The sequence below is a fragment of the Callospermophilus lateralis genome, chromosome 1 (genome assembly GCF_048772815.1).
Source record: "Callospermophilus lateralis isolate mCalLat2 chromosome 1, mCalLat2.hap1, whole genome shotgun sequence".
Lineage (NCBI taxonomy): Eukaryota > Metazoa > Chordata > Mammalia > Rodentia > Sciuridae > Callospermophilus > Callospermophilus lateralis.
Genome location: NC_135305.1, coordinates 55233552 through 55247107, shown reverse-complemented (window position 1 = coordinate 55247107; position 13556 = coordinate 55233552). Strand labels below are relative to the sequence as shown.

The 13556-nt window shown below is 46.5% G+C and overlaps 1 protein-coding gene across 1 annotated transcript in view; it reads left to right on the top strand.

Annotated features, from left to right (window-relative positions):
• Positions 1-13556, top strand: part of Cdhr3 (cadherin related family member 3) — a 62548-nt gene that overhangs the window by 27974 nt on the left and 21018 nt on the right. Inside the window, 4 exon segments of the mRNA XM_076853605.2 lie at positions 565-659; positions 1434-1538; positions 6250-6398; positions 9545-9734. Coding sequence (XP_076709720.2) covers positions 565-659; positions 1434-1538; positions 6250-6398; positions 9545-9734 — 539 coding nt within the window.

Genomic DNA, 13556 nt, shown 5'->3' with positions numbered 1-13556 from the left:
CCCAACCTGGGCTCCAATCTGGGCTCTAAGCACTGCTCAATTTCTTTCTCAGGTCTCACTCGTCTTTTCCCTGTCTCTGTCATCATTTCAACGACTGCTGCTTGTGTACATTTTTGTACCCTTTTATACAACAAGGTCTTTTAGGAGAGAAGGTCTTATTTACTTTGGCATAGTCCTGTTATTTAATGGATGGTAGGTGTTCTTAGACAGTGTTGGTTAAAGACAGAATCAAAGCCAGGCATTGTCTGGAAGCAGAAGTGAGAATATAATCATGGGGATAAAGGGACTGGACTCAGCAGAGCCTGCCCAGCCAGGGCCCTTTGTATCCTTGCAGGTTCCAATGAGCCTCTCAGGGTGTGGTCAGTTAGAGCCAGAGGCTCAGGCCAGCAAATCTGGATGCCCTTATGTTCAGCAGCCAAGTCTGAGAACTGCCCGTTTGGGCTCATCCTGACTCATCAAAAATGCTCCAAGGGCCAAGAATATAAAATGGGAACCAAATAAACCCATCCGAAGAAAGTTGTACCCATGTGCTGGTTTAATTCTACTTCCCCCCTCGTTTTTTAGTATTTCCTGATTTCTTCCTCAAGTAACTTTGGAATGTCTGCTAACGGCACCATCTTCTCCATGACGGAATTGGACTTTGAAGCAGGACACAACAGGTAGTCGTGCCAATCACCTTCCTTCAAGTGGGGTTTATTTAAGGGGCAAAGAAAAAGTGAGCAAGCAGCCATGTGCTACCTAAAGGCAGCCGGGGCCCTGAGCAGGCTGCTGCTTCACTGTGAGTTCAGTGGACATTGAATCCAAGGAAGAGCAGATGAGGAGATTGCCTGGAAGGTGTCTTGCCTGTCCAGAACCATCCTCTCAAGACAGGAAGAATGATAGTATGGGCGCCCACACATCAGGAGGATGCTCAGAATCCAGTGTCATTTGAGAGGCAGCTATCCAGGAAGGGGCTGGTGAGTGGGAGGACCACAGGGTGGGAGGAGCAGGCTGAAAGGAGAGGCTGGGCTTCAGAATGATAACCATGGCCTTGGGTGAGCCAGGTAAGGCTCCTGGCCTTGCACCTATCATGAGAGCTAAGGTATTATTTATGCCATGGGGGCCTGGTTCCTCTCAAGCAGGATAGACACTTGGCAGGGACAGTGAGAGGAACCAGGAGACTGAGGGCCCAGCTTGGCTGGCTTGAGCACGTGTCCATCCTAGAGGTGGTGGCTGTGAAGAGCAACCACAGAAGGAGAAATGGGGGAGTGGGCTTTCAGAGCCGGGTAGAGAAGGCCAGCATAGCAGGTCTAATGGCTGCAAGGGCATAAGGAGGGGGTGGCCAGAAAGGGGACAGATTCTTGCCTCACTCCTCCCATTCCATTCTCTCCCATCCCTCTTTGTTGTAATGTCAGAAAAGCTTGACTCTCTTACTTGCACGGTTTCCCCCACAGCTGCCACCTCATTGTGGAAGTGAGGGATAGCGGAGGCCTCAAAGCCTCCACGATGCTCCGGCTGACCATTGTGAACATCAATGATGAGATCCCTCGCTTTACCAGGTAGGCCTGAGGGTATGCAGGGCTCTCTGGGCAACAGGCACTGACTTTCAAGCCTCCTTGGACACATTGATCACAAGACAGAGAGATGCCCTTTGCTCTGGCCTCAAGGAGAGACAAGAGGCACAAGATCGTCAGTGTCTTTTATCTGGGCATCTGGACTTCCATGCTCCACCGTGGCTCCCTATGCCTTCAGTATCCCACACTCACACGCACCGGGGGACTGTGGACATGATAGGGAGAGGATTAGGGGCTGGATGCAATGACTAGTTTGTGGCTTGTCACTGTGCATATGTAGAAGATCAATATAAGGCAGATAACTTGTACAATAAGTGTTTCATGTTAATAATAGCAGAATCCTGGAGCATATATCATCAGTCAGGACCAGGTAGAGTGCTTACAAAAATATTCTAAGATTGGGAGGTATTGAGATTACTACATTCCCAGGCTAAACCAGTGCCACTTTGTAAACACACCACAGTTGTGAACCTTCTCGATATGAATCACAGTCCACAGCCCGGTGTCTGGGGATTAACATGGAGGTGACAGCAGCAGACAATAATGCTTCCCACATAATGCTTCTCATCGGTGCCTGTTGCTGGGTCAGGCTCAGGAAAGCACACTGCATTTCCACTGATGGGTTGTTCCAGATGCACACACCAGTCAGTGCTTAAGTAGCTGTGACATCCCAGCTGGGCCTCAGGCTAAGAACTGGCCAACACAGTTCTGTGGATTCCTCAGTAACCCCAGGAGGAAGGTGGGGGCTGTGGATCTGGAACCACTGTGTTCTCTTTTGTTGTTATTACAGAGGATTGAACTCAGGGGCACTCAACCACTGAGCCACATCCCCAGCCCTATTTTGTCTTTTATTTAGATACAGGGTCTCACTGAGTTGCTCAGCATCTTGCTTTTGTTGAGGCTGGCTTTCAACTCATGATCCTCCTGTTTCAGCCTCCCAAGCTGCTGGGATTTCAACAGGCGTGTGCCACTGTGCCTGGCTTCATCGCGTTCTTTGGTTCCATCTCCAGGTGTTGAGTCTATGAGATGGAGAAGCAGATTAATAGGGTTTCAAAAGGGAAAATAAGTCCTCCTCAGGGGCAGAGTTTGTAAATCATCTGATTTGTACTATGTCTTCTAAAATGCAGCAATTGGCCTTAGCAGGGAGAGAAATTGACTTTGGCTGGTTTGCCGCCCCCCACCCCAACCCCCGAGGTCAACCTGAATCTCCATGGTTCTTGTATGTGGTTTGAGAGATGAACCTATTAGGTTCCATCCCTGGGTGGAAACTATTAGCTGTGGGACCCAGTAATTTTCTTTAATTAGTCCCCTTTATTTCAGTGGTCAGGGGAGGGTGAGTCTCTAGGAGTCTGCCCTCTAAAAAAAGGGTATGGGCCAGATCACTGCCCAGCTCTGCCCAGGATGTTCAATTATAAGTTATCTCATCTTGAAGCCATCCACAATGTCAAAGGATCTGCGTGGTGTTGGACTAAGTGCTGACCTGGGGGGCTTAGAGGATTCCCTTGGACTTCTGATTTTCCTGTCCCCCAAAACTATAGCTATCACTGACCATAAATTATTTAATTCAGGATTATCTTCCAGTGGACTCAAGTACATTGAGTTTGAATGTGACACAGAGACATAAAACGTAGAAACTGCCCTTCTACCTTCCTTATTTGTTAAGCGCCTGCAATTTATTAATTGCATCGAAAGCAAGTGCTGTTTCTGTTGTTGAAAATGTCTCACCGTTTCATCCCTGTGTGGTGACAAATGTCTAAATGCTTCGTGGACTCATGATGTGTACTCCAGAAGCCTGTCATTATCAAAGTTGAGAACTTTATTATGAAAGTACCTGACATATTTACTCTTTACAGGTGCTCAGTGCTTGCTATTTTTGCAGAGTGCTTTATTTTAGGTGTCAGCAGGTAGGACTCCCTTGCCTCACCCCTGTCCCCAACCCCCAAACACACATTTCTGTCATATTTACTCTGGGTCTTCTTTTACCCTATGCCTGGCCATGCCATGATCACTCCAAGCACTTAATGAGCCCTGACTCATAGGGACGAAGCCATCCTGTGTCACCCAGAATTCCCACCCTTTCCTGTCACTGTGACCACAGGTACCTGCCTACCCCTTGCCCAGGCTCTAGTGACAGGGGTTATGGGGAAGAGGGTATGCGAATGTAATTGGTACCAGAGCTTTACCAGTCCGCTTTGTATAGATCTGAACCTTCCCAGGCCTTGATGTTGAATGATATTTTGAATGGAGCTGGGTCTTGGATCCCAAATCAAATAGATCAAAGACTTTTGACTTCTTTCAAACTGACGACCAGGGCAGCCGAGCAGAGGCCGTTTGACCTGAGGAACCATCATTTGTGGCCTAACCAGTCCCTTCACGGGGGCCTGCTCTCCCGGCATGAACCAGAGGAACCTTCTGAGGGGGATCTAACAGTGTGCCACCGGCATTCAGAGCCAGATACCTCTTTAAGGCAGGCCTGTCCTGTGTACTGTAGAATGCCTCACAGAATCTGGCTCTTACCCTTTAGCTATCAAGAGTTGCTCCCTCCCCAAGTTGTGACAACCCCAAATGAGTCCAGATAGAACCCCCGCCACCAAGTTAGAACCCCTGCCTAAAGGAAGGGCAGAGGGTGTGGGAAGGGAGTTTTCCTCCCAAGGTGTCTTCTCTCTGTCCTGGGGCAGGCGAAGACCCTGTGGTGATCAGCTCTGGCAACACCTAATAATGGAGACCCTTCTCAAACTGTAAAGTGCACGCCTATCCCCTGGACATTCTGAACATTCCGATAGTCCTTCAGCAGTCTGGGGTGGCCGAGCCTGGACTCTGCCTTCTAATGAAGTCCCTGTTGGCCCTGGCTCTGCTGGCCCTGGGAGTGGCCTGGGAAGCAGGGTGGGTGAGTCTAGGTATCAAGGTGTCTCAGTGATCCCTTTGTGAGAAATTAACAGAACTACTCAGTGACAAAAGAAGGAGCGTCCCCGGCGAAAAACAGTGTTGTCACTGAATGGACAGAGGGCTCAGTTGGCCACAGGAGATAGGGTGACTGCCCCTGTCCTCTGATTTTGGTTCCTGCCCCCACCCCGGCTTCCTCAGCCTTACCCACTTTGTCTATTTTTGGACCCATCTGTGGTCCGTGTCACAGATGTCCCTGAGAAGGGGTGTATGGCAGGTAAGTGAGAAGACTAATTAATGAGTCTGCTCAGGGGACATTGGGCAGGGAAACCCAGACCTTGGATGATGGGGTGCACCCACAGGAGGCTCCCTCACTGAGGAGGGTGGGGACCCAGGACCCTTTTGGAAATACAAAAGCCAGGCCCCTGGTGGGGAAGGACTGTGTGAGTGCCTGGGTTGGCCTTGTTCTGCCCGCCCCTGTGCCCCTCGTCTCTCCTTCCTCTGGCTCTACCTCCTTGATGGGAATGGTGAGGCGGGTCTGCGGAAACATTCTGACTCCGACCCCAATGCAGTCACTTAGATCTGAGGTAAAGAAGAGCCCAGGTGGCGACACACCAACAGAGGAAACTGGGAAATCAGAGGTGACTCTTTGCCCCACTGAAATGTTTTTCCCTCTGTAAGGAGGGAAACAACAAGCCCCCTTGGTGCCTTCAAAACTACTCAGTTTACCTCAATTACAGAGTTAAAACTTCCAACCTATGTTTCTTTCTTTTTTTAAAAAAAAAAATATTTTTATTAGTTGATGGATCTTATTTATTTATTTAATTGCTTATATGTGGTGCTGAGAATCGAACCCAGGGCCTCACACATGCTAGACAAGCACTCCACCACCGAGCCACACCCCCAGCCCCAACCTATGTTTCTCATTGCCGGCCCTTTAAGGCATTGGAAGTTCTGAGGAAGATGGGTAAGTTGGTGATTTGGGGTTATCTTTTAAGAAGTGACCCTTGGAGAACAGTGCTCTGAACTTATATCCTGCCAGGGGGACTTACTTTTCAGTTCAGAGATTTGACCTCATGATTAATGCAACTTGGAAAGATTCTAGTGTAAATTCTACATCCTCAGGGGGAAAAAAAAAAAAAAAGACAAGGAAGAAAAGTGAGCAAAGGTGCTAGAACAGAAGACTTACAATTTTCCAGCTTCTGGTGGCCTCCACAGGATGGGAATCAGACACAAGGAAGGAAACCAGCAGTACTAGATGTTGTGTTCAGATGGATTTTTAAAAGAATTTCAGGCAACTTCTGCACAAAAATTGGGAGGGGACTGGGATTGTGGCTCAGCGGTAGAGCACTTGCCTAGCACGGGAGGGACCCGGGTTCGATCTTCAGCACCACATAAAAATAAAGGCATTGTGTGTGTCCATCTACACCTAAAATATCAATATAAAAAAAAATTGGGAGGAGAGAAGATGATGAAGATGGCCGGATGGGCTGAGTGTCTCTATTTTAAAAGATGTTAATGCCACGGCTGATCTGAAATGGCATCAGGCAGGCGTGTGTGGAGTCAGAGACGGTGGCCTGTGTAAATTGTTGCAATGACAGTGTGGCGCTTTCTTTGCATCCTCAGGGATGTGATCTTTGGAAATACAAAAGCCAGTCACCCGCTCCTTGCAGCGCTGTGTTCTCTCTCCAAGCGCGTGGATGCAACTTCAACAGCGTGGCGCTATATTTAGCATGAACCAAAATACCCACCGCCCAGACAGCACCCTCCCATGCCCTGCAGATCAGCTGTGTCTGCTGTATTTCTGTTCTAGCCCAACAAGAGTGTACTCGATCCCGGAGGAACTGAGTGTAGGAACCATCGTGGCCAATATCACGGCTGAGGATCCTGATGACGAAGGCTCTTCCGGCCACCTTCTCTACAGCATGACTACTGTTGGCAACTATTTTGTGATAAACCAGTGTGAGTCACAAACAACTGTCCCTAAGGGCATCCTCTAATTCCGTCCTCTGGATGGTCTTACAATATTTTCTCTGTCTTCTGGCCTGGGGCATGTCTTTTTGTCTAAGGTCCTCCTTAGTGACCAAGGAATAAAGGTCTTAAAAGCAGCTGACATAGGAGTTGTGGAAACCAAATAGGACCCAGTGGTGACAGCTACATCATCCTTTGCTTTTGTAGGGTGAGGAGATTTCTTTTCTCACCCATCAGTAGGTTCATGATTGATACCCCTATACTCTGTCTATACCTTTACAAGGCAGATTAACAAGGAAAAAAGGCATACACATTTATTTAATGTGAGTTTAGTATAATTCAGGAACCTTCAGAAGCGAAGACTCAAAGATACAGGGAAAACTGTATGTGTGTGCAAAGTTTGATGAAGAAGCACACAGTTGTGAGTTAGGGCAAGAGGGCAAAGGTGTGCATCTAATGACAATAAGCCAGAGGGGTCTGAGCAAGGCCTGGGTTCAGAGCCTTCTTGGCCTGTCTGTGTCTCCCAGTAGAAGGGTGCTTCTTTTCTCTGGGCACGGGTAGAGTATCTGGAATGAAGGTCTTATGATTGCTTTTTTTTTTTTTTTTTTTGTACCCGGGATTGAACCCAGGGGTGCTTAACCACTGAGCCACATGCCCAGCCCTTTTTTATATTTTACTTAAGTTACTTAAGACCTTGCTAAATTGCTGAGGCTGCTTTCAACTCACAATCCTCCTGCCTCAGCCCCCCGAGCTGCTAGGATTACAGGCGTGCACCACCATACCCAGCTCTTATGACCACTTCTGAGGATAGTCAGAAAACTCTCTTATGGCCTACTTCAGGGGGAAGGTAGGAGGGGGTCAGAGAGGCCTTCTGACTCCTGATGTTTTCTCAGATGCCAAAGTGCTATATTGTGGGGTAGTGTGCACCAAGCCCCATCAGATTGACGAAGGTGGATATGTGAGGACATATACCTACCCTGAGGTACCCCGAAGTCTTTGGAGGAGTGAATCTGTGCAGTGTTGAAATAGGATGAAAATCAAATATGTAATTTCAGGGCTGGGGTTGTGGTTCAGTGGCAGAGCACTTGCCTAGCATGTGTGAGGCACTGGGTTCGATCCCTCAGCACTACATAAAAATAAATTAAAAATAAAGGTACATCAACAACTAAAAAATATATTTTTAAAAAATATTTAATTTCAAAATCTCTAGTAGCTAAGTTTTAAAAAGTAAAAAGAAGTAAGTGAAGTTAATTTTAAATATGGCATTTTTATTTAATTCAGTAGATCCACAATATTATCATTTCAACATGTAATAAATATTGAGAAGATATTAATGGGCTATTTTACATTATTTTCTTTGGTACCAATTCTTGAAAGCTTATTGTATATTTTATACTTCAAGCACATCTCAGTGAGGAGTAGCCCTATGTCAAGTGAAAAATAGCTACACGTGGTTAGTGGTAACATATTGAATAGTGTCTTTCTTGATCAATCTGCTGGACTGCTGGGAGTTATTTTCCAATCGGAGTATCTCAGTGCAGAGAAAGAGAGTTTCTCCTTTCTGTAAATGCCACCTTCACTGGAGACTTCATATAGATTAGGTATTATGCTGAGTGCTCTACATGCATTCTACCCCAAATACTCAACACAACCGAATGAAGTATCATAATTCACACTTTACAGAAGGGGAAACTGAGGCTTAGGGAGAGGCCTGCCCAGGTGAAGTGAATTGTCCAAGGTCTTACCGCTCTTAGGTCGTGAAGCGGAATACCAGTCCTAGCCAGCTGACCCCAGAGCCTGACCTCACTAGTGGATTATACCACCTCCATAAATCCAGAGCACATTTCCCCAAAGTATTTCACTTGACATAATGATTTATGGAGACCCGCCTTGAACAATCCCAGAAAAACAATGCATTGTTGACCCCATAAGCTTTAGGGCAAGGTACACCTATTCCCAGGGTGGGCAGGCAAAGGTAATCACTGGGCTGAACACCCCACTGCCCTGGAATTGAGGACCTCACTCAGCTAACAGTGTGAGGAAGGACAACCATGGTCAAGAATTCTGTTTTCCCCCGCGTGGTGGCGCATATCTGTCATCCCAATGGCTAGGGTGGCTGGAGCAGAAGGATTGCAAGTTCAAAGCCAGCTTTAGTAAGGTGCTAAGCAACTCAAAGAGACCCTGTTTCTAAATAAAATATAAAAAGGGCTAGGGATGTGTCTCAGTGGTTAAGTGTCCCTGGGTTCAATCCCTGGAACTCCTCCTCCCAAAAGAATTCTGTTCTAAAAAAAGTATTGCAAAATTGAACTTTTAACCAGCACACATTTGGGGGTTTGTTTTGTTTTTGTACTACTAGTAATTTAAATAAATCAAACCAAGTACTCTGGTTGCAAGTAACAGAAACTAAGGCAAACCAAACTAAGCATGAGAAAAGAAAAACGGTAGGGGCATCAATGAAAAGGATACTGGGAGCCAGGATATGGTGGTGCACGCTTGTAATCCCAGAGACTCAGGAAAGAGGATAGTAAGTTTGAGAACAACCTCAGAAACTTGGTGAGACCCTCAGCAATTTAGCAAGACCCTTAGCAAGTCTCAAAATAAAAAAAAAGAAAGAAAAAATGAAAGAATTGGGATGTAGCTAACTGGTTAATCCCCAGTTAATAGAAAAAAGGAAAAAGAAAAGAGATACTGGGTATTTCAGAAAAAGGAGTTGACTAAGCAGGACACGGGGCTTAGGAAAGTGTAAATCAGTGCTGCTCCAGAGACCTCGGTGGCTAGAGTTCTGGTTTTTACCTGTAGATCTACTGTCAGCCTCACTAATTCCCCAAGGTATGTCTCTCAGATACAAATTACTCAATAAGAGAACCCACTGGGTCAAACTAGAGTCAGCTATTTGCCAAATCTGTTAGCTGTGGGAAAGGACTGCAGCCTGGGGCCCTGAAAAATTCTAGATATTCCAATAAATGTCTAATACGGGGACTTACATAAGTTTTATTTAAAAACTATTTGAATAGAGAATATTCTCTGTTTAAGTCAGTCCTCGTGTTAAAGTAGTCTTCTCCAATGTTCTCCTAGTCTCCACACCTTTATTCTTCACTTGTCTTCAGAGGGTCATCTTCTGACCTTTACCTTCTCAGTGACTGGTACAATCCATGTGGCCCAGAGGATGGACCGAGATGCAGGTGAATTGAGACAGAATCCCACCATTTCTGTGGAAGTTCTGGTGAAGGACAGACCCTTTGGGGGCCAGGAGAACCGCATCCAGATAACCTTCGTTGTGGAAGACGTTAATGACAACCCTGCCACGTGCAGAAAGCTCACCTTCAGGTATTTACATTTTGAAACTCGTGCTGGGCATTTTGCTTCTTGGGTGGCCCTTGACCTTTTGGCTTCTCTGCCATGTTCTCAGGAGGAAGCAAGGAACATGGGCATTTGGGGAAATGGCCCATTACAGTAAGTACATTTGCACTGTCTGATCTTGTTCATAGGGCTTTTTTTCATCATTCCTTTCTCTTCCCTCCCCTTCATTTTCTTTCCTCTTTGTTATTTCCCTTCTCCACTTTCCAACTCTGTTAAGAGCTATTTTTTATTTTGCTCTGTTGGTAAAAAGTACCAGGGGGACTTGTTAGACCCTCTCTGGACTGTGCCTTTTCTTTATTTATTGCTACCAGTGGCAAGACGGTGCTGTTAGTTAGCAGCTATAATAGATGCCAGAGACTAAGGATTAGTAACTAGGAACTCCCAGAGAAATGTACTACTAGTAATTTAAATAAATCAAACCAAGTACTTATGTAAAACAAAACAAAGCATCTAATTCACCTTACACCACTTAACAGCATATAAACAAGGGAAAAATGCAGATACAAGTGGGATATGAGTTATTTTGAATAGTTTGATTTGTTCTTTGTCTCACAATCTATTCACAGTTGTTTTAAAATAAACTTCCTTGTAATTCTGGGTCCCTATGCCTTTTTGAGGACACTATTGTCTTTCTACTAGCTATTTTGTCAAAACCCCCCACAAGATCAGCATTCCCTGGGTTAGCCTTATCTCCGTGTTTTCTATACTAGCAAGTCACTGGTTTCTTGGGAGTCTGAAGAGGGCCCTTCTCAAGTTAGAGGAGGCATCTCAGCAGTGACCCTTGCAGGGAGCAAGGGTCTGAAGACCAGAGCATCTGGAGCAAGACTGAAGACCAGAGCAGGTCTCTGTTTCAGATGTCCCCATGGGGAAAGTCTCTTGAGTCTTTAACAAGTTTTGCAAGTTTGTTCCAGGTGACTTTGGACCCAATATACAAGTATGCCATGCAAATGACAAAAGACCCCTAATCAAAGATTGTTGTAATCAACAGAAATATAAATTTCTTTATTACACTTATGAATGATTCCCTGTTCTCTCAGTTAATATACCCAGCATAGTGCTAGAGAGTCAGTGGAACCTTGGTATCAAAACAGTTCTCTATTCTGGATGCCTGCCTGATCTGATCATTCAGATCCAGTCTCCACCCTGCCCTATGTGGCAGGAGGCTGACCTCAGGGTACCAACTGGCTTCCTTACCTTCCATCTTCTGTTGACCAATGGGGAGCCCTGGAAAGAGGGAGAGGATAAAGTCAGTGCAGTCCCCTGGCTGTCTCTCTGTCTATCCTCTGAGTGTGTCCCTCTGCCTTCTGAAGATCCTAGAAGGCAGCTGTCTGCCTACAGCACTCTCCATCCCTGGGTTCAGGATCTGCTCCCCAACTGGCTTCTCTGGGCCTAGGGGTGGTAAGGGTGCTGAAGCATTGCACATCCCCTGAAATTCACATGTCCCCTCTGTGTACCTTGGTAACAACCCCTTTACTAAGCCTCCTAGAATTCTCCTATTTTGCCATCTGCTTCTGGTTGAGACCCTGTTAAACTCAGTCACAGGCCCAGATCATGTGACAGGTTCCTACCCACAACCTAAGCATTCCTGTACCTCAGAGGCTCTTAGATGAATAGCAATGGTTGCCATGGGCAGTCAGGATTTTGACCCTACTATGTACATAAATTGAACCCAACTTCAGTTAAGAGAAGTCTGGGTCCTAGAGATGGAGTAAAGATGATTTGTAGAGTCACACTTTCTTTGAAAATCTAAATCTATGCCAGCACTCTGTGGTCCCAATACATCTTGGGAAATTTCTCTCTTCATGTCCCACCCACCTAGGCCCTCCTCCTTTCTTCTTTGTTCCCCTGCCCAGAGAGGTAGTAGGGGTTTCAGGCAAGGAGTAAGAACTCTGGATACCAGTGCTTGCATCTTCTGGAGTCTCCCCTGTTTCCTCCCTTCAGTGTGTATCTATTCATTGCAAATTCTGCCTTCCTGCGGTCCCCTGAGGTGGTGGAAGAACCGTTTTGCAGACTGTGTTCCAAATTAGCTGATGAAATCACATTTTGAATGCCCTAGACCATCCAGGCAAGCCCATACAGAGTCCTGCTCTTGATCTTCTCTTCAAATTAGCCCTGAAGGCCAACACTAAGTCAGTAACTGGTCTAATGATATTTATTACCAGAGCTAATTCTAAACAATGCTCAAGTCTCTCCTCTGGGCTTGTGAGGGAGGGTAATTCCCAGTTGGTCTATGAAAGCCAAGATGTGAGGAGACAATAAAAGGGCCCCTTCCTCTGGGGCCCAGGAGTGCAAGTCTGCCCTCCAGGAGCTCGGTCTGTGCATCCCACCGCTCAGGAGGACAGGTGAGGGCTGAGAAACCCTGAGCCTGCATTACCACCTCCTCCTGCGCTTAAGCCTTAGTCTCCATCCTAACCATGGCAAAGCCAAGCTCACAAGCAGAACAAAAAGAAAGGACAACGGAAACGAAGCAGCCTCAGTCTCTGACCCTTGTCTCTGAATACTGTGATTTTTGAAGTTTCTGCGGGCAGGGAGAAGAGTGGGTAGGTAGGGCGCCAGCACCCAGCGGCAGCAACCGGGTGGTTGCAGGGTAGCTGTGCACCCAGGGCAGAGAGTGGCCTGGAGGCGGCGGGCGCCCCCTGCTGCTCACCGCGGAGCCCTGTGGGCTCTTAGCCCTTAGCACCGAGGCCTCTGCGGCTTTCCCAGGCTGGTGATGAATGAGCCCAGGGCCCCACTAAGGCATCAAAGGCGCCGAGGCAGCCCCCACTTAGATTGTAAATCGTCAGGCGCTTGGCTGAAAGCACGTCGCAAGCTGTTTGTGAGCAAGAGGCGGAGAATGCGGGGCCATAGAGAATGCGGCTGGGCTTAGTCACCTCTGCATTGGGAAGGACCTGTGATCAGACAGTTGGGAGCTAAGGCCACTCGCCTTTGAGGCAGGGATTGATGAATGAAAAGGAGTGACTTTCCAAGTCACACGTTTAGGGGAGAAATACCAAGAGTCAGGGAAGAATGAAAGAACATGCCAGGTTCGATCTCAAACAATGCCACAAACAATAATGATAATGATAATAATAAAGAAATAAAAATAAAAAACCCCAGACACTTGGAAGGTTTGAAAGGTCTGGCTTCTGAATTCTTTAGATGATATCTCCTGGCTTCTGCAGAGTTGTAAAAAAAGGCTCAGATCTCCGAACACTGTTGCTCTGTGGGCCTGGATATTCCCTGATGGAATTTAAAGTTTATAATGACTCTAAAACTAGGGGCATGAACTTTCTTGGACAAGTCCTAAAACTGCTTTGAATCGCTCTTTCTTCACCTGTAAAATGAGGACAGAGTTCAGACCTCTTGGAGATGAAGGCATTAGAGTTTTAAAAGTGCTTAGTGTAATACAGCATGCAGCTGCTGTTTAATAAGTGGTGTCTATTCTAAGTTGTGAATGGTACCATGGCATTGTGTGATCAATGCAGGAATGAGGATGCTCAGCTTCCACTCCTGCTAAAACAGACAGGATTTTTGCCAGTGAGGCATAGTGGAGACTCAGGTACGACTGCTTTCTCTCCAGCAAACAAACCCAGTTATCCTCCACAGCCCAAAGCCATACTTGCTCCATAATTACTGAGCCCAGAGCCCATTTTAGCAGCCGTTAAGAGAGGTTGTAGAATGGAAAAGGGGCATAATTTGGTTGCAGAGAGAGGTACAGAGGATAAAACTTAACACTTTAGTCTGGGTGTTCTGAAGACAAGAAGCCAAGACAGGACTAAATGTGCAAGACTTTTATTGGGGGAAATGCCT